An 18516-nucleotide genomic window follows, 5' to 3' on the forward strand; every position below is an offset into this window, starting at 1 on the left:
CATAGTTGGCTGTCATGTCGTCATTAGAGGAGCAATTACCCGACTCAGAGCACATTAATAGAGCCCCGGGGACATTGTCATGTCAGCAATAAACTGTGGCAGGCTTGGCATCAGACCTAATGTTGAGCATTTTAATTGGGTGAGCTGACAAGGACAGATTATTTCTCCTGTTAACCTTTATTTCACCAAAACATCCCTTGGAATCGACTGTTTCCAGGATCTAGTTGGAAATTTTACAATTCCAAATATATATTTTTTTGTTCTGTATCCCGAGATGTTGAATTTAACAGTTATCTCAAAAAACAGCATAAAGTCCTTGAAGCAATGCGGTTAAAGAGAGCCGCGACAGACCTGTTGCTTCTCTGAGGTCTTGAAAGAATTTCTGGTTGAAGATAAAGGCCACCCCGCTGATCTCCTCGACCTTTGCCTCCGCACTTGTGTGCCTGTTGATGAAGTTTGCAGTGATGGCAATGGCAAGCTTTCCCCTGAACTCCTTACGCCGAAAGCCTGGAGGGGAAGTGACAAAAGGTTGAGGAAGCATTCCTAATGGGCAGGGATCAATAGGCACAGACTTGAACTGGGACACCATAAATTCAAAAACAGAGAGTAAACCTAAACACTCATGTGCTCAAGTTTGCTTTTACAAGATATCAAACCCTGCATATGCACACTTTACACTATAAATGCAACCAGATGTTCTGTAGTATGACAATGTTAACATTTTTCTAGTTTTTCAAGCTGTGTGACTGAAGTTTATAGTTATCTCAGAGGGAGCCTGCTTCTTCCCTTCATTGATGTAGCAGTCAGTAGTACAGAGAGGGGTCATGGTACTCTACTCCACAGGGGTTCCCGTTGCCAGTGTGGCTGTGTGTGGGGCCCCAACACTCATAGAGGAAACACACAGCCAATACAACAATCTCTATTCTGCTCTGCTGGAAGTGCCGTCAGAAATACTCATTGGCCGTAGCAGCCAGACAAACAATCACACACACAGATGTGCACAAATGCTCATTCATACATGAGGTAAAGAGTGAGGTCAGCCACCCGACCACAGCGGTACACAAGTGAGATCATAATCATTCGGACTAACCTCTGAGTCAGCTTAGAAACAACAAATGATGCTGTTTGTGCTTTGCCTAGTTAGTCAAAGAAAAAAACGGCATTGCTAATTTGTTTCTCACAGTCAGTACATGTGGACTTGCCTGGTAGCGTGTTTCTCCTTCCATCTGCTCCAATGATGACATCAAACTCCAGCTCGTTGACAGGGTGTGTCCTTGGGTGGACCTCAGCCCTCCAGCCTATCCCTGAGAAAACACATGCATGTGTCATCAGAGAGAAATGCATCAACTATTCCAACTGAGAGCCTCTGACAGAAGGGTCAGATGTAACACACATTCTGTTTCCATTCATTTTTCTTCGACTAGTCTTTCAGCAGTATGACTCACTTACTTTCAGTCTCTTGATCTTCTGGGGGCTCAATAAGAGCCTTAAACTCTACATTGACATGGATCTCAATGCCCAGCAGGAGAGCCACTTTGAGTAGAATCAACTGAAGCTGACGAATACCTACAATACAATAAAGAGGTGAGAGATTTGAATGAACTACAAAACCCACAAATGCATCTTCCAAACACATCACATCACTTCCTACAAGAAAGTATGATATATACTAGGGGTGGAACGGTTTATGTAAAAAATCCGTCCCGTTCGGTACGCTTGTCACAGTTCGGTACACGTGTGTACCGTTTGGTTTATGAGGTGCAACGTAGTGTAAGCCTTCATGACCTTCTGTCCTTTCTCGTATCCATCTCAGCGCTACGCCTCAGCGTTACGTTTCAGCACATCAAATCCCAGCATGTATGCCAGGCCGAATGTGCCACAATTCGCATGTGATTTTGCGCGTCCCGCAGACAAGGCCACAATGCTACTGAGGCCTATGACTAATATTTACATTGATAAAATTAAGACAATATACTGTATGCACTCCTATGTCACTGTAGTGTTTTACAATATCCATTAATGTGATGCTCATATTTTCACAGCCCATCATTTTCAATAATATTAGTCGAGGGGCCCGAATTCCAAATGAATTGAACAGCCCTGATGTAGCCTATTTCAGTCAGTTCAGTGACTGCTGTTTGTGTGTATTTTAGTGAAAGAAAACCTATTTTCTTCATTTTTTCTAAGATTTGATAATGTAAAAATGTTTATATTCTTACCTAGAAGGCAAATGATTGTTTACCTTTTTGCCAACTAAGTATAAATGGGTAAATGTAGCAATGTGTCTCCTACTGTTTCAAAATCTTACTTCACTTTCACTTAAGATTGTTACAGTAATCCCTAAACACGCTGCCTTATTATTTCAGTTTTTGCATGATTGCATGACATGTCCTTAAGAATATCTGATTAAAATGTTTTAGGCTGCAGATCTGATACATGGTATTTTTAGAATCTAAAAGAAATAGAAAAAATAACCGAACCGAAAAACCGTGACCCGAAAACCGTGATATGAACCCAACAGTGGATTTTGTGAACGGTTCCACCCCTATTATATACTGTACAGTATGTAAGTGTACTCACTGATATGATCGATAGCACCAGCACAGAACTTTCCGTAGAACTTCTTGGCCCCGAGGCCCCTGAGGTCCTGGATCGTAAAGGGCCAGAGGTGCAGCACATTGTTCCTAGAGAAGGCATCTCTTTTCTCCAGCAGCACCACTTTAGCCCCCAGGAAAGCCAACTCGATTGCTGTACGTAAGCCACATGGTCCAGCACCAATGATCAGACACTGGAAAAAAGAGAGACGAAGATGTTATAGACAAGCAGTAAGAACATACACATGGAAAACCAAATCATGACAGCAGACACTCCCCATCGTGTGCCACAGGCTGAAAACCCACCTCTTCAGGCATAAACTTGACAACCTCAGCACTTTAATCTAATTCCTTTTAAAAAAGCATCCGCGACTGAACTGACTAACAAGCTGTTATTTGGAAGGGTTTCACTTCCACTCATTGTTCAATTTGAATGCAGTTATTGTAAGACGCTTTGGACAAAACCATCTGCCAAATAAAATAACGTAAACCAATGAAGACAAAAGTCTATGAAGGCAATAATTGATTAAATATTTTAGCCATTTTAGCTTGACTTATCTAAGCTAAAGCAAGGTAAGACAGGATAACAAAACATAAACTAACATATTGCTAAGCTAATAAAAGCTAGAACTTTATTCATCTCTATATATTATTTTGTTAAAGGTGCTCTACTGGAAATACTGAAAAAAAGTGAAATAATAAAGTTTTTTCATGGACAAAATGCTCATGCAGCCTTACCATCTATCACAACACACAACAGAGAGGCTCGGCTTACAACAAACACAGAGGGAGGGTGACTTCATTCTCTGCTTGGGACGCCATTACTCCACTATATATTTACATTTAAAAAATAGTTGCTTGCTGCTACAGTATAGTACTGTTCCTATTATCCGGTGCAGTGCCTTTAACTTGGGTGACCCTTATTGTAAATCATAGTTCAAAGCTGCACTAGTCTTTCAATTCAACCTTTTTACAGAAATAACAACCTCAACCATTATGTTTGGGATGTATACAAACAAACCAGAGGTGATGTATCAATTTAATTAGATTGAACTGAAGTGAACTGTCCCCTCAAAAGTAATGAAAATGTGTCACTGCCGTGTCCTTTCACATAAAGCAATCCCACACCAGTATGGCTGGTAAACACGAGTATCACCTTACACCATTCCTTAAAATCGAGGAACTGAAGCCGACAAGAAGCAAAACCGCCTTTAAATGAAGCATACAGTTTGTAATGATCCAGGCTTACCTTTGAGTTGGCACAGGCACGGCCCTTCTTGTACTCCTTATGGCAGGCCCTCTTGTCTAACTTTGCCCAGAGCGCCTTGGCCTTCCAGTAGTTGAGTTTGGACTTGAGCTTGTGATAGAAGATCCTGTATTCGCCAGGCTTGACTTCGAGGTGTTCGCACATCTCCTGGAAGGCCTTGAGCGTGCCCTTAAACGTTGTGCCCTGGACAAAGTTGTCGAACAGGACATGGGACTTGTTCACCCCATCTCCTCCAGTTGCACAGACACCTCCATCCCCCATAGTCCAGAGTCACACCGGGCTGTGAGGGCCCTGCACCCCCAGGCTGGGGAATCTGGGTCCAGCCTCAGCCCTGGAACACGTTCTCTTTGGGGAAGGGCTCTACCTCCCAGGCTCAGGCATCTTCATTCTGTCCACGAGAAGAAAAAAAAGAAAGACCAATCATTGAATCATAGAACATAATGCAGAAAAGAAAACTTACAAGATTACAGCTTGCAAATGCTTGGATGAAATCAACAGGAGCCAAGTTGCCTCTTTTGGCGCCCTCTCAATGAAACAGGGCCCTGATCTGCTCTAACTAGACAATTACACGCATGACAGCTGGTCAGACAAGCAATCAAAGCAGCAAGGTCTCACTGTCATTCTTCAATGAGACATGACCTCGAATAACCTCTTATCTGACAAGGAATGAGGCTGTAGGACACAGAAAGGGCACTGAACCAACACAAAGCCACACAGGAAACACTCGGGGCACAAGTGTGTAGACATGTCTGTGTGGCACAAATCCCTCCAGACAGACTCCAGACACAGGAAATAGTCACTGCAAAAACAAAACAAGGAAATTATTTGTCAAAAAGAGCAATAGTTTTAAGTGCGTACCCCCTGGTTTGCTATAGCTTCCTGTGTAAATACTGAGTGAGAGTTGACTGTTGCTTTTTGTTTGCCTGCTCTGACTTGCAGCAGTGCAACTTTATGTATTCTGCGCTTTTAACCCCCAGGGGGGCAAATCGTACATGTTGTTTGGCGACCGTGGTTCAGCTGTCATGACTGGAATGTCTTGATAGGCTCTCTTTCTTAAACTCTGACAGTATTTTGCAGCATTATCAGCCTTTAAAAAGGTCAGAGTTACTCAACATCAGTGCAAGTATAAAAAGAAGATAATGGAGGAGAGGATGAACGAAATGTCCCAAAGCACTTAGACAAAAGTGGTAATGATGACTGGGGGAAAAAAACGTGTTTGATCCAGTCTTTTTGCTGAATAATTAGTTTTGAGCCAAGCAGTGGCTCTGCTTTGCATTAGCTCCCCAGGGCAATGGTTCAGAAACTTGCTTTGCTTGTTAGAGGTTCACAATGGCTCAGCAAAGAGAATACATAACTCTCTGATACTCAACATGTAGAAAGACTATCCCAAGAATTAGCATCAATTAGGGCAAAAAAACAAGATATTAAGTGGATATTGAGCAGCCCCCAACTCCGCACCACCGTCGACGGCGGTGCCGTCGGAAGGGAGATAGGGGTCATGTCCAGACAGGCTAGCCTGGCGGGCTAGTCGTCTGCGGAGACTGGACTACATGTGGCGGACGGACACCTTTCACCAGCCAATCACGATTGGCGTAGTGAGATAAATGCTTCTGAGGGCTGCAGCGAGGCGTGCATCCCATAGTGAGACATCGAACGAAATATTATGAAAGAGAACTGAAATAAAGAGGCAGCTTGCTTAGGGATTACTGTAACAATCTTAAATGAAAGTGAAGTGAGATTTTGAAACAGTAGGAGAAACATTTCTATATTTACGCATTTATAGTATGTATAGTATATTGTCTTCATTGTATCAATGTGAATATTAGTTATAGGCCTCAAAGTGCAACAAGCTTGTCAAAAAACAATCCCTCTTGAATGAACAAACCTGTGAACCAGAGGTTTTCCCTCAATTATTGGACTAAAGTACAAGTTTGAGATTCTTCTACTTTACTTGAGTATTTTATTTACATGCTACTTTATACATCTGTTCCACTACAAATCAGTGAAATATTCTACTTTTTACTCCACTACATTTATCTGATTACTTCAGTTACGAGTTACTTTACCCGACTGACAAGCACATATGAAACATTAGTTTATTCATCAGAAACTGCACTGACACAAATGAACGTAACATAAATGCAGAGTAGCATGATTTTTCTGAAAATGCCCTCTCAACTTATCCTCTTTCCACTCAGATATGGCTGCAGAGTAAACTCAGGCTTCACAGTGACAGAAACAAAAACTTCTCTGTACATTCTCCGGTGAACTGACGGTTTTCTGTGTCAACTTTTTTTTTTTTTCAGAGTAGAAAGAGACATTGATGTGGTGATTTAACCACGGATTTAACCAGACTGAAACGATTGAGAACAACAACAGAGCGGAGCCTAGCGAGCTGTTGCCAAGAGGATTCAGAAACCCACGAAGAAGAGCGTAGCGGGAGCGTGCGTAGCGGGAGCGTGCGTAGCGGGAGCGTGCATAGCGGGAACGCGCATAGCAGGAGCCTGCGTAGCGTTGTGGCCGTGTGCCTACAGGGAGAGCGTGGAGCAAGTCTCCCAGCGCGCTGGGACTTGACGTGCTGAGACGTAGCGCTGAGACGTAGCGTTGAGACGTAGCGCTGAGATGGACACGAGAAAGGACAGTGGTCATAAAGGCTTACGCTACGTTGCACCTCATAAACAGAACGGTACACATGTGTACCGAACCGTGACATGCGAGCCGAATGGCACGGATTTTTTCGGTAAACCGTTCCACCCCTAATATTTACCATGCATGAGCATAAGCGTGATATGGATCTTCTTATCTAACTCTTTGCAGGAAACGAAATGTGTGAACAGTACATTTCCATTTACAGTACAGATCAGTGTAAGACATCATCAATAGATTAGGGCTGCCCTCAAAGAAATGTTTAGTCGAATAACTCTTGTGATTTTGTCGACTAATATATTAGTTGATTTAATCGACAGATCTGTGAAACTGGGTTTCTCCACAAAGACGATTTATGTTTAAGACAGAGTCATCAATCGGGTGAAGACGGTGCTCAGTTACTGAAATTCCTGGGAACACACATGAATATTAACACTGTCAGACATTTTCTCTGGAAAAGCTTGAGCTTTGTACCCCACTGTCCAGGATGTTGATCTGGTTCATGAAAACCAATGTAGTCCCAGTCCCAGTGGCAACACATGATGAAAGGAAGGCAGGTACAGAGGTCAGCTGGCCTCCTTTTCACACACTGCCAACTCCTCACTGCAGTGAAAACAGCAGGCTCTGGGTTTGGCTCTGCCTCAGTCAGACAGGATCAGGGCTAAAAGGTGCAGTGGCAGCACAGACGGAAAGGACTTCTTCCAACACAAGCATTTAGATAATCTGCTACATCATTTCCTCTATGAAACAAGCCGGAAGGTCCTTCTGCACCTGCAGAATTTGTGGTCTGTGGATTGTGCATAATATAATTTTTTGCAAAATACTGCTTAATGATCAGCCGGCATCAACGCTGATCACACAGACATAATGGGGATCTTCTGATAAGGTGTCATCGTAATAGCCAATGTTCACTACAAAGAAATCAATTGATGGCCCTTAATTCCCTAGACAATAATAACTGAATAAAAATATGCAGAGCTATTACAAATTCCGTCACTCAAATAGTTATCAAGCAAGTGAAGCCTGTTCCTGTTCATCTCCATAGGACTCAAGATGATGCGGTTGATTGTAGAGCAGAATGAGATTCAGTCAAGCTTGCACTTTCTTTAGTGTGCAGCAAGTGCAGGGCTTTGACAGCACGCTGCGAACAAACTGAGATGAAAGAGAGTTTCAAGGTTATTTTTTTACACAGAAATGGGCCACTGTATTAGTGTCAGACTCTCAGTAGCCATTTAAATTGTACTCCTAAAAACCTCAAAAAAGGAGCATCTTAATACTAAACATGTCTGCTGCCGGGAATTCTTACACTCTGCTCTTTGACCCTGCTGATGGTTTTCAACCTATAGACAGAAGACAAGTAAAGAGATTCACAATTCCTCTGCACTGTTTTATGAGGCAGAGTAGATGAAAGCAGGTCACCTTGGGCTCCTTGTTCAAAGCCTTGTGAAACCATAGTTAAAAAGAAGACACATCAAACAGAAAAGGAACTTGGGAAGGATGATCTCAGAGGGGCAATGAATCACTTCACGTTGAAATCAAATCATTTTTGCAAGAATCATAGCAGGGACAAAAGTGATTCCTTCTGTAGGCTTCTCATTTTACTGTAAGGAAAGACACTGTTTATGACAACCAAAGCCAAGCACAGGAGATTAGAGGATACTATATCCTTTAAGACACACATCTTAAAAAGATACCAGTAAACATCCAGCACACTTCGGGGCTCTTTGAAGGAAATGCAACTACCGACTGACTGTTGTGTTACAGCATGTGTGTGTGATGATGTCATATGCCAACACCCTGACCCAGGTTTAATGCCAACAATCAACCTGGCCTATAATATGAGTAATAGTAGCCTCCTGCAGGGACCCATATGCTCACTCAACAGTAAATTTTGCACCATGTGTTTCTGTGTGATAAGGCCAGAGGAGCAACGTGACATCCAGTATGTTAGTATATAACAGTATCAACAGTATTGTTTTTCTACAATACTGAAATTCCATCAAAGCCACTTTAAGGGGTTAAGAGAAATCAGAAAAATCAAAGCAGCTTTGGTTCAGCATGCACACAAAATCTCTTGACATCTGGATGAGCTGCGGGATTTCACACATTCACACAAGAATTTACACACATGCATGCTAAGCCACACACACACACACACACACACACACACACACACACACACACACACACACACACACACACACACACACACACACACACACACACACACACACACACACACACACACACACACACACACACACACACACACACACACACACACACACACACACACACACACACACACACACACACACACACACACACACACACACACACACACACACACACACACACACACACACACACACACACACACACACACACACACACACACACACACACACACACACACACACACACACACACACACACACACACACACAAACAAACAAACAAACAAACAAACAAACAAACAAACAAAGGTATTATTACATCATCCTCTAATCTAAAAATAGAGCCAGAGATTAGGCCACTAGGTTACACGTTTGACAGCATTGCTCTTACACACTGTGAAATGTGTGTCTCCTTCTCTCATCCATCAGTAAACTTGGCGGAGAGCAGGAGAGAGTAAAGCATGCAATGAAATGCCTGTGAATATTCTCATTTGTCCAGGTCATCATTATCCCCAAAGCAATTTCATTTAAAAGCAACTGGACTTGGTTATTTATCTAGGAAGACGTTTCACCTCTCATCCAAGAGGCTTCGTCAGTTTATGTACCCGTCTGACCAGGCTGGGACTGGGGAGATGCAATGAGATGTTTCTCCCTGAGTGGTGGATGTCTTCACAGTAACAGATCAAAGTTCATCAAAGTTCATCAAACCTGTAGGAAAGTTCTAAAAACCTGTAATAATAGCTGGATCTGACTGTTTTATGTCACGCTTAATTCTTCCTCTTTGCCTAAAGACAACTGCAGCTTTGTCTTAATGACCACCTTAACATCACCCTTGTTCTCGATAAGTTACTGGAAATGGCAACAATACAGACTATAAGGGTAATTACAGAGAAATGCAGCAGGTATGGTCTATTCAGGGGGTGGTTGCAGGCTGTAAATAGATCATACTGACAACAAAACTAGATCTATTAACTCTTGATTCTCCAGTATTTCTTCATTAGGTCATTATGTGCTCAATATTTAGGCTAGCAAGCAGGAAAGATTCACAACCACCATCATGTACAGTGAATGATGATGCTAAGCTATTTTTTTTAAATAATAGCCATTCTTTTTAGGTAATATGCTAGGTGATTCTGGTGCAAAACCATCCCATGGTTTTTTTCGGCACTTAGCCAGTGCCAGACAGTTTTTTCCGTGTATAAACTATTAACGGAGAAATCTGGGAGAGTTGCTAACAACCACTAATACTTCTCAAAATAACACCAAACCTCTGCAGTAGCATGATAAGAGTCCTTACACTCTCCTTACGCCCTCACTTTAATGAACAATACCGCTCTACCTCAATTCAACAAATGTCATTGCACTGTTACTGTCTATTTATTATTATTATTATCTATTCACTTTACAATCCACTGCCACTTTACATTTTTTTACTCTTTGTATATTTTTCACTCTTTGTATATTTTTATTATTTTTATTATGTTGTATGTATATTCTGATTGCACTGGGTCTGAGAGGACTGTAATTTCATTTTTTGCATTTGTATGTCATACATATTGCAATTTTTGACAATAAAACTGACTTGACTTGACTTGACTAAAACAAAGCTCCAACAACGTAGTTAGCGAACCCAGAGTTTATTAAAAGAGTGTTTTGAAAGACATACCAACTGACCAGCTCCTCTCGTAGTAAAGTCCATTCGAGTCGATTACCAAATGCAATCCAAAAGGAAGGAGCCCATGTATATAATTGCCAAAAGAAACTGGAAACGTGTAAAAACTTCAACTTCGGTGTATGTTCAAGTGTTAATTTTACTTATACGGTTGGTTTTCATTTGTTATCTGACACCCAAGGCATTACTTTTTTTCCAACCCGTGTTCTGCCTAGTCCCACTAAAGTCTGAACCATATACAACGTACCACATTGATTTGGAAGTCACCAAAACAAACGTCAGTGACACCAACTGTGCATAAAGTCCAGTCATAAAAGCAGGCTGTTTTCCCATGTACAAAAGCATCAGACTTATGTCTTCAAGTGTCCTTGTAACTCGTGCATTCTGAATTTACGCTGCACTGCACCTGACTCCTGAGATGTAAACACCATTCCTCTTGATTAGCTTACCTGCTAGCTTCCTTTTCATTTTTTACAATACGACAATTTTGTTATGCCTAATGATGCTGCTATAGGCCTGGTCTGCTGGGGGATAATGCTGTTCCTGATACTCTGAGCTTTTATCTGGTCTGTCTGTATCATTCATGTCTCATCAATGCATGTTTCTAATTCATCTTCATATTGACCACTACAATTGTCAAAGTCATATTTACATTACTTTAACTATTATTATAGTTGCTTGCATCTCTGGAAGTGTATCTGTCTGTCTGTCTTTATGTCTGTCTTTGTCTCTCTCTGTCGATTTGTTCGTCTTTTCTCTCTTTCTCTCTCCTTTTCTTCCTCCCCAACCGGTGCAGACAGATGTCCGTCCTCCATAGAGCTGGGTCTGTCTGAAGTTCCTGCCTGTTATAGGGAAGGTCTGCGTTGCCACCGTACTCACCGGGAGAATTGTTTGGTCTATGTAAATCATAAATAAGTCATAGATTGTGGTCTATACCTACTCTGTAAAGTGTCCTGAGATAACGTTTGATATGATTTGGCACTGGCATACAGAAGTGTATTCTTTTATTTCAAAAGGACTGAAGCTTAGTCAGGGATGCTCATCATGACTGTGTTGGGAGGGGAGTATTTTTTTCAAACTGTGTCTGCATGTAATCTGTCGCTGTAAACAAAAGGAGGGAATTAAGAGCTTCGGGTCAAACGCCGCAACAGCAGTGTAGAAAGCATTTGTCGACTGCAGATCAAAAACTGACAGAAATACAATTACCTGAAATGACAGAAATAATGGACGGTCACTCCAAGTCCAAATATCATCAGTGCATGTCGACAGAGAGATAATACTAATGAAGCTCAAGACAACAAGGTGAATGAAAAGCGTGTGTTACGTCCTTTGATATCTGTTATTGTCCAGATATTTTCATTATTCCCCTATGAAACCACTAAACCCAGTTCTGCTATTCATTTACACAGGATCAGCCAACAGGAGCGCAGACTTCAGAAGACAGAGCCTCAGAGCTCACAGAACACAAAAAACATTTGTTGACTTAAACTTGCTACTGGCAAAGGACGTCTCCAAATCATCTGGCTTTTGAATCACTTCTGTTTCTGAAAGTCAGGCTGCACTGTGCAACTGAGCAATTTTATTTTTTATTTCCCAAAACCGACGCAGATTTTCACCAACTTCAGCAAACAGATCAGCCTCTGAGCCGATAAACATATGAAATTCCATGTTTTCCTCTCTCAGAGTTTAAACAGTCTGACACATTAATACCCAGCGCGATGGAAAAACATCATGTTCTCTGTCAATTTCATCACGCCTGTCATGTTTACGGACTCAGTGAACCAAGATTTAAAAGAACATGTGCATGCAGCATCTTCTGTTTGTGTTGGGCTCATCGCTTGTACCGCGTGTCATTGTCTCTCCTTCCTGTCTAACCACTGTGTGGTTCCATTCAATTAGAGCGGCTTTTTGCATATCATTAGGACAACTAGGCAAGTAGGCTATTGCTATGCCTAACCATCTTTCAAACCTTCAAGGTATCTGTGCAAATACAGTTATTTTGCATAGTATGTGCTTTACTGTGCAGTACATAAAAAGCCATGACCTGCTCAACTTGACTGACTTAAATGATCTAAAAGAATAAAAAGACTGTAGGTCAGAGGTCGTATTCTGATTAATACTTGTCCCATTCTGCTCAGTTGTGCTGAAGCCAAGCAGACTGGGACTGTGTTGAGAGGGCTTCACTGAATCTGAGCCCAATTACATTTGTGTAGCCTTTATTAGAGCCATTCCAAACATGACTGGGAGTTCATATGAATTGGTTTCAAAGTGTAAAAATGCTGCCAATGAAAAAAATTAATTCTTTGCCTGGGATGATTCAGGGGAATATGTAGTAACAACAAAGGATCTCTATGGAATTTTTCAGTGTGTGAGTGTGTGGAGGGGGGGGGGGGGTGCGCTTGCTTATGGGTGTCAAACATATTTTGATTGTATCTTTGCAGCCATAAAAACAGTGAACCACAAGAGGGGATGTCTGGTAACATGCAAAAAACAGTGTAAAGCACAGCTCTATCAATAGTACTGCATGTAGAAAAAAATCCCCATGGATTTTTACATTTGGTTGTCTCTGCTGTTGTTTTGCATATTTCACACCAGAGTGTGTAGAGATATGGAGGCATGTACTGTATCTGGTTAGTCATATACTCAGATCCATCCTTCCTAGCAAACTAGGAAGTGAAATCGGAGACCAGTAGGCAAACACAGTCAACACAGACAAGTCTCCAAGGCTTAGTCATGACCGTTGTGGAATGGAGACATAGGACGTAGGAGAGGGTGCCTCAGACTAGCTACAGAACCTGTTCAACAGATTATTCAAATGCAACAGGGGAGAAATTAAATAGAAACTGAAAATCTAAATAATAAAAAGCTAGATGGGAATTAGGTCTGCAGTACATCTAACAATATCTAACACGTCAATCATAGTGGGTCTATTTTTTCCTGACAAACCAAACATCTGAAATAGATTGCTTTGTCTCTTTTAGCTTTTGGATGTGACAAATGATGGACAGGAATATAAACAGCTGGGCCGAGACATAAAAACTCACCTTCAAAAGCTTCATAACTAGATCACACATTTAATACACAAAGGCTAACATGTGGTATGTTTCTCATTCTGGCAGGCCATGGGAAACTACACTAAAACTCTGGAGCTCTCCTCTCTTCCTAGTATTAATTTACAAAGCTAATAGTTAAACTTCGAAGAGGCTCAGCAAAGAGGCAGAATTCCAGTCTGTGTGGAGGGCAGCTGGATGTAACAACCAGGAAGCTACAAAAAAAGAATGAGAAATGGACTTGTACCCCTGCTATAGGCTTTGTGTGAATATTTGCCAGAGGGCAGAATTATGGTTTTGATATCATGAATACTTGTTGGAATAGTAGAGATTTAAAGAAATCTGAAATATTAGTGTGGAGAAACTTTGATTCTGTCAGAGGAGAAACATGGTAAAACTAGAGACCACCTTCTAATAGGATCACAACAGCCGCAATGCCAAACCGAGCCGGGGGCCTCAAAGGGAACTTCCTACCCCCTACTTCCAGCGCCTTTGCTCGGACCACACCCATCTTTGAACGTGACCATTATTTTGATCTCCACTTCACACAGGTAAAGTTTCGTGAACGGGCAGGACGCTTTTGCGGTGACAAAATCTGGTTGCAGACAGAAAAACAAGACAAAACCGCCTCTGTGGTAGTTCCTACTACAGAAGGTGTGGCCAGGCCCACATTTGGCCATGATGACACACACACAGCCTCACAAGGTGAAAACAATGCCAGCATCACTATCACAGTTGTAAAAATTACGGATGGAAGTGAGCATTTCTCTTTTTTCGTATTTTCTAGAAATTGATTTACAGGTGTGGGGTACACGCACAAGAAATTGCTTGATGGGGCGGCCGGTGGCTGAGTGGTTAGAGCAATCGTCCCATGTAAAAAGGCTGAAGGTCCTCGAGGCAGCGGCTGCGGGTTCGACTCTGACCTGCGGCAGTTTGCTGCATCTCTCCCCCTCTTTCTCCCTCACCCCATTTCCTGTCTGTCCTATATAATAAAGGCTTGAAAAACTGCAAAAAAAAGAATAATAAAAAAAAAAAAAGAAAAGAAGTTACTTGATGTCAACATGCAAGAGAGATAGAAACGCTCATTTGGAATCATTTTATGATCGTCTGACAAGAACAAAGAAACCAGTGGCTGTCATGCAAAGCCTTGTTGGGACATGCAACAGTGACATGGAGCCGGCACAAGCCATACCTGTCATAGCCACACTTGCTTTCTCTAATCTTAGTGCGTAGCGCGTGGGCACAGCTGAGAGCAGTTTAGATGGTAAACAAGTGGCGGGATGTGTGGGGGAATTAGCGGAGCTACCGACAGTGCTCTCTGCATCAACAACGACCCTGCCAACACCACCAACACTAGACCTGCAGATGCCTTGACCTTTCTCCAGGACTCCTTGAAATTGGACTTGTGACAGCCAGTCAGAGAGAGGTAAAGCAGCTGCAGCCCTGAAGGCTCCAGTTGCAGTTGAGAACTAGATTATATACTCACTGGAGAGAAGAGTAGGATATCTAATAGGCTAACTGTAAACTGAGGACTGTGGAGAGCAGATATACAAATTGCAGCTACCCTTGTTGGTATGAGGTTTAGCCAGTGAGTGCATACTCAACTTATTATCAGAGGTTTGCTTTTGCTTAGCCTCAGACTAGGACCGGGCAATAAATAAAATCTCACTTTTTTTTTACACCACACATGATTTTAATCTTTTTTTTTTTTTTTACTATTGGAAAAAAAATGTAGTGCATCCCTGAATGACACTATGGCCCTGTTGTTCACACTGGCATTAACACGCATTTCCACATGTGTCCTGAGTGGCAATTTGTGATCGGATCTCTCTTCCATGCATTATTAACTCATAAACACATGGCTAATATTGCAGTAGTTGGGTTTCATTTTTTGTTCAAGATAAAGCCACTCCTGAATTTTCATCTGAAATAACTTGAGAAAACTCCAAAAAGTTGATTTCCCCATCTGCAGGTCAATCCCACCAAGAAAACTAGTATGCCCCAAAGCAAAGGGGTCAGATAAAGTCTACTGACTGCACACGTATGCACATCAAACAGACAGTAGCGTGAGAATATGTTCTCTGTAAGAGTGGCTCTCTTCCCAGCCTCACATTGCTCAATAATTTCATCTCTCTTGTGCCAGTTTCACTAAACAGTTAGGCACACCCGGGACCAGTGGAAGGTTGCCCCCCCCCCCCTGTGAACTTTGTAGAGCTGCAGGCTGATCCAGTAGGAAGTAACTGAACATCCACACAGAGCCATGATCGTCGAGCATGATGCTGATAGCTTTACAGAAGAAAGCATGAAAGTTGATTCCTCCCAAATTAAATTTTAATTCCTGCCACATATTACAAGATGCAGGCTGTAGCCAAATCAAGTGTTTGACAGGTGCAGCACTGATCACATGTAAACACGAGGTGAAAAGTACTTGGCTATAAACCATGTTTCAATAAATAAACAGAAAAGGGAGGTAGGCGGATAAACTGGAAAGGAGGTGGAGTCATTGTTCATGATAGAAGCAGTGTCCCAATTAATTAATTCCAATGTGAGAAGTCACAAGGGGAAGTCACAAGCTTTGATAAATGCCCACAGGAAATCCTTTTTGCTGCCGTAGATCCAAGAGAGATACAAAGTTGCGGCTTATTAATAGGGCTGTTTCTTTAAAACAAAACTTTTTTTTCAAATCAAAGATTTTCCAAGGCACAATACCTTGCCTTTATTTCTAGCTATTGGCCATAACGATATGTGTATCATTAAATAATATTTTTGTATCACTTTGTCGTTCATGATTACCTATTAAAAACCACTTTACTGATACTATAACAACAACCTAACAAATAGGTCAAGCCTAAGCACAGACCGTACAAAAGCTTTCATTAAAACTGTAATTACGACGCAAAATCATCCCATGGTCTTTTTTGGCACTCACATACATCAACTAAGCCATCGATACAGTTTGCTAACAGCCTGACATGGCTAACACTTATTAGCTCTGAGCATTACAGTGGTGGCATTAAAACGTCTTTTTTAACCACTTATATTGCTCAAAATAAAATCAAACCGCTAAAGTAGCATGATAAGAGTCCCTACACATAAAACGCCACGCCCAGCTGTTAGCAACTCCAACGGATTTCTCCGTTAATAGTTGTGACACCAAAGAAAACTATCGATGGCTTATTTGATGTATGTATGTGCCGAAAAAGACCATCGGATGATTTTGCGCCAGGATTACACTTTAGAAATAGTTCAACAGAAATGTAAGCATAACTATGTGCCTGTGTTCACTGAGCATATCTGGCAGCCTCCTCGACTGAGACACTGCACAGAAATACAATACAACACAATACAGTACAACATGTAACTATTGTAGGTGAGTTCTTGAGGTGCTGGTAGGTGTATTTTTGAACTTCAGACATAGCCAAGCTAACCGTTTCCCTCTGCCTCCACTATGCTAAGCTATGCTAACAACATTACGTCTACAGCTCTGCATTAAATGCAGAGATATTAACCAAACTCTCGTTTCACCTAGTGTTTGGGAAGTGGTTTAAACAGGTGTTATATGAAGCAGGTGTGAGCTTAACATCAGTATAATAAAGCAGATAGCCTCATGGGGACATAAACACAAGCCCTCCAACTATCTTCCCATAATAATACTAAGGTGATTAGACTCACAGGCTGAATCAAAGGGGTGAAAAGGTAGTTATGGTTGATGCTGGCAACACATAACATCCAGCCCCATTCTGATACAAAAAAAGAACAGATTTGTTTACTTTCTTATGGGAAAGAACATTTAGTGGGCTTGTTTCTCCATCAGGCCTGCCACAGAAGAAGTCATGTGTTGTCCAGATAGGCAGATAACAAGGCCCCGGGGCCCCTCCACACACAACCAGAGACTGAATGTGAAATATGATGTGGTCTCAAGAGTCTACAGGGAATGGACGGTTAACTGGAGTGAAAGGGCCCAACATAAGAGTAAGGTTTGTGGCTATAGGCTGAGCAGCTGTTCGACGCTTCCTAAAGCCTGATAGCTGAAAAGGACAAGCTGTTCCAGGATAAAAAGATGTGTTAGAAGAATAAGACCTGTTTAGTTTCATTGAATCTTTTGGACTACACTGCCCTGACACTTGGAAACACCTGTGGTTAGTAGACTCTCGTCTACTGGAGAACAGAGACATGGTTAATTAATCATCCCAGAGTTCAACTTCAATAAGTGAGGTGATGGTGAATAGTATCCGCTAACTTATAGAATAACAGCATAGGTAGCAGAGGCAGATCCATCTGTTCCTCGTTTAACAATGAAAACAGCTTAGCCAATAAGGCTGTGATATTGTATGATACCTTGAATGTCAGTGAATGTCATTTCAGTGTAAAAGTTTCTAAATGTTTTAGAAGAATATAACGTTGACAACAAGCTAAAGTGCAGCGGACCGGGGAAAAAAGCTGACATGTCATTCACACAGCACAGATGACTTAAGTATTCTTAACATGATTTTTAAACTTAAATGTGTTAAACAAGTGTGTATTTATGTGTGTAATGAGAGAGAAAGAGAGAGATGAGTTGTGAACATAGCCAAGTGCCTGTGTCTTGCTTGCTGGCTGCTTATTAAAGTGAAGGGAGTTAATGTTAGCCCCGAAGCTAGCAACAACAGTCCAGGCTCACCAACCTTTAAGGTGAACCAGTTATTCACATTTTGTGTCAAGCTGGTACTCAAAGTTTTGCTCAGCCCCTCCTTAAAGCTCAGTTAAGGGTTTTTTTTCTTGTTTAAGAAAGCATACATTTAAGCATACGCTGTAGGTGGACCAGCAACTCGCACTGTAGCTACATAATAGGTAGCTACAGGTAACTGGGCTAAAAAAGGACTGAAACTCATAGTACAGCTGAGGGAAAGTGCTGGGCTAGGTGATGTTTCTTCAATATAAGCATCACCTTTCACAAGGCAAGTTCCATTTAAAGGACTATTAACCTGCGATGATTTGGATAAAAGTTCACTGGAACTTTGATGGGAAGGATTTGATACATGGAAGATATCACGTAAGGGGTGCAATTCATGAGTCACCTACTGTATGAATTGTGTTTTTATACTGGTTTTACAGCCACACTAGAAAAAAA

The 18516-nt window shown here is 41.6% G+C and overlaps 1 protein-coding gene across 16 annotated transcripts in view; it reads right to left on the reverse strand.

The window, feature by feature from the left end:
• mical3a (microtubule associated monooxygenase, calponin and LIM domain containing 3a) overlaps positions 1-18516 on the reverse strand; it is a 96395-nt gene that overhangs the window by 46924 nt on the left and 30955 nt on the right. For all 16 annotated transcript variants that reach the window (XM_083917439.1, XM_083917437.1, XM_083917441.1 and 13 more), the window contains exons 2-6: positions 3844-4249; positions 2581-2788; positions 1450-1566; positions 1203-1304; positions 352-507 (exon numbers count right to left, since the gene is read on the reverse strand). In XM_083917439.1, the coding sequence (XP_083773565.1) occupies positions 352-507; positions 1203-1304; positions 1450-1566; positions 2581-2788; positions 3844-4122 (862 nt within the window). In that variant the 5' untranslated portion in view covers positions 4123-4249. The remainder of the gene's footprint in view (positions 1-351; positions 508-1202; positions 1305-1449; positions 1567-2580; positions 2789-3843; positions 4250-18516) is intronic.

This window comes from Echiichthys vipera (genome assembly GCF_963691815.1).
Source record: "Echiichthys vipera genome assembly, chromosome: 7".
Classification (NCBI taxonomy): domain Eukaryota; kingdom Metazoa; phylum Chordata; class Actinopteri; order Perciformes; family Trachinidae; genus Echiichthys; species Echiichthys vipera.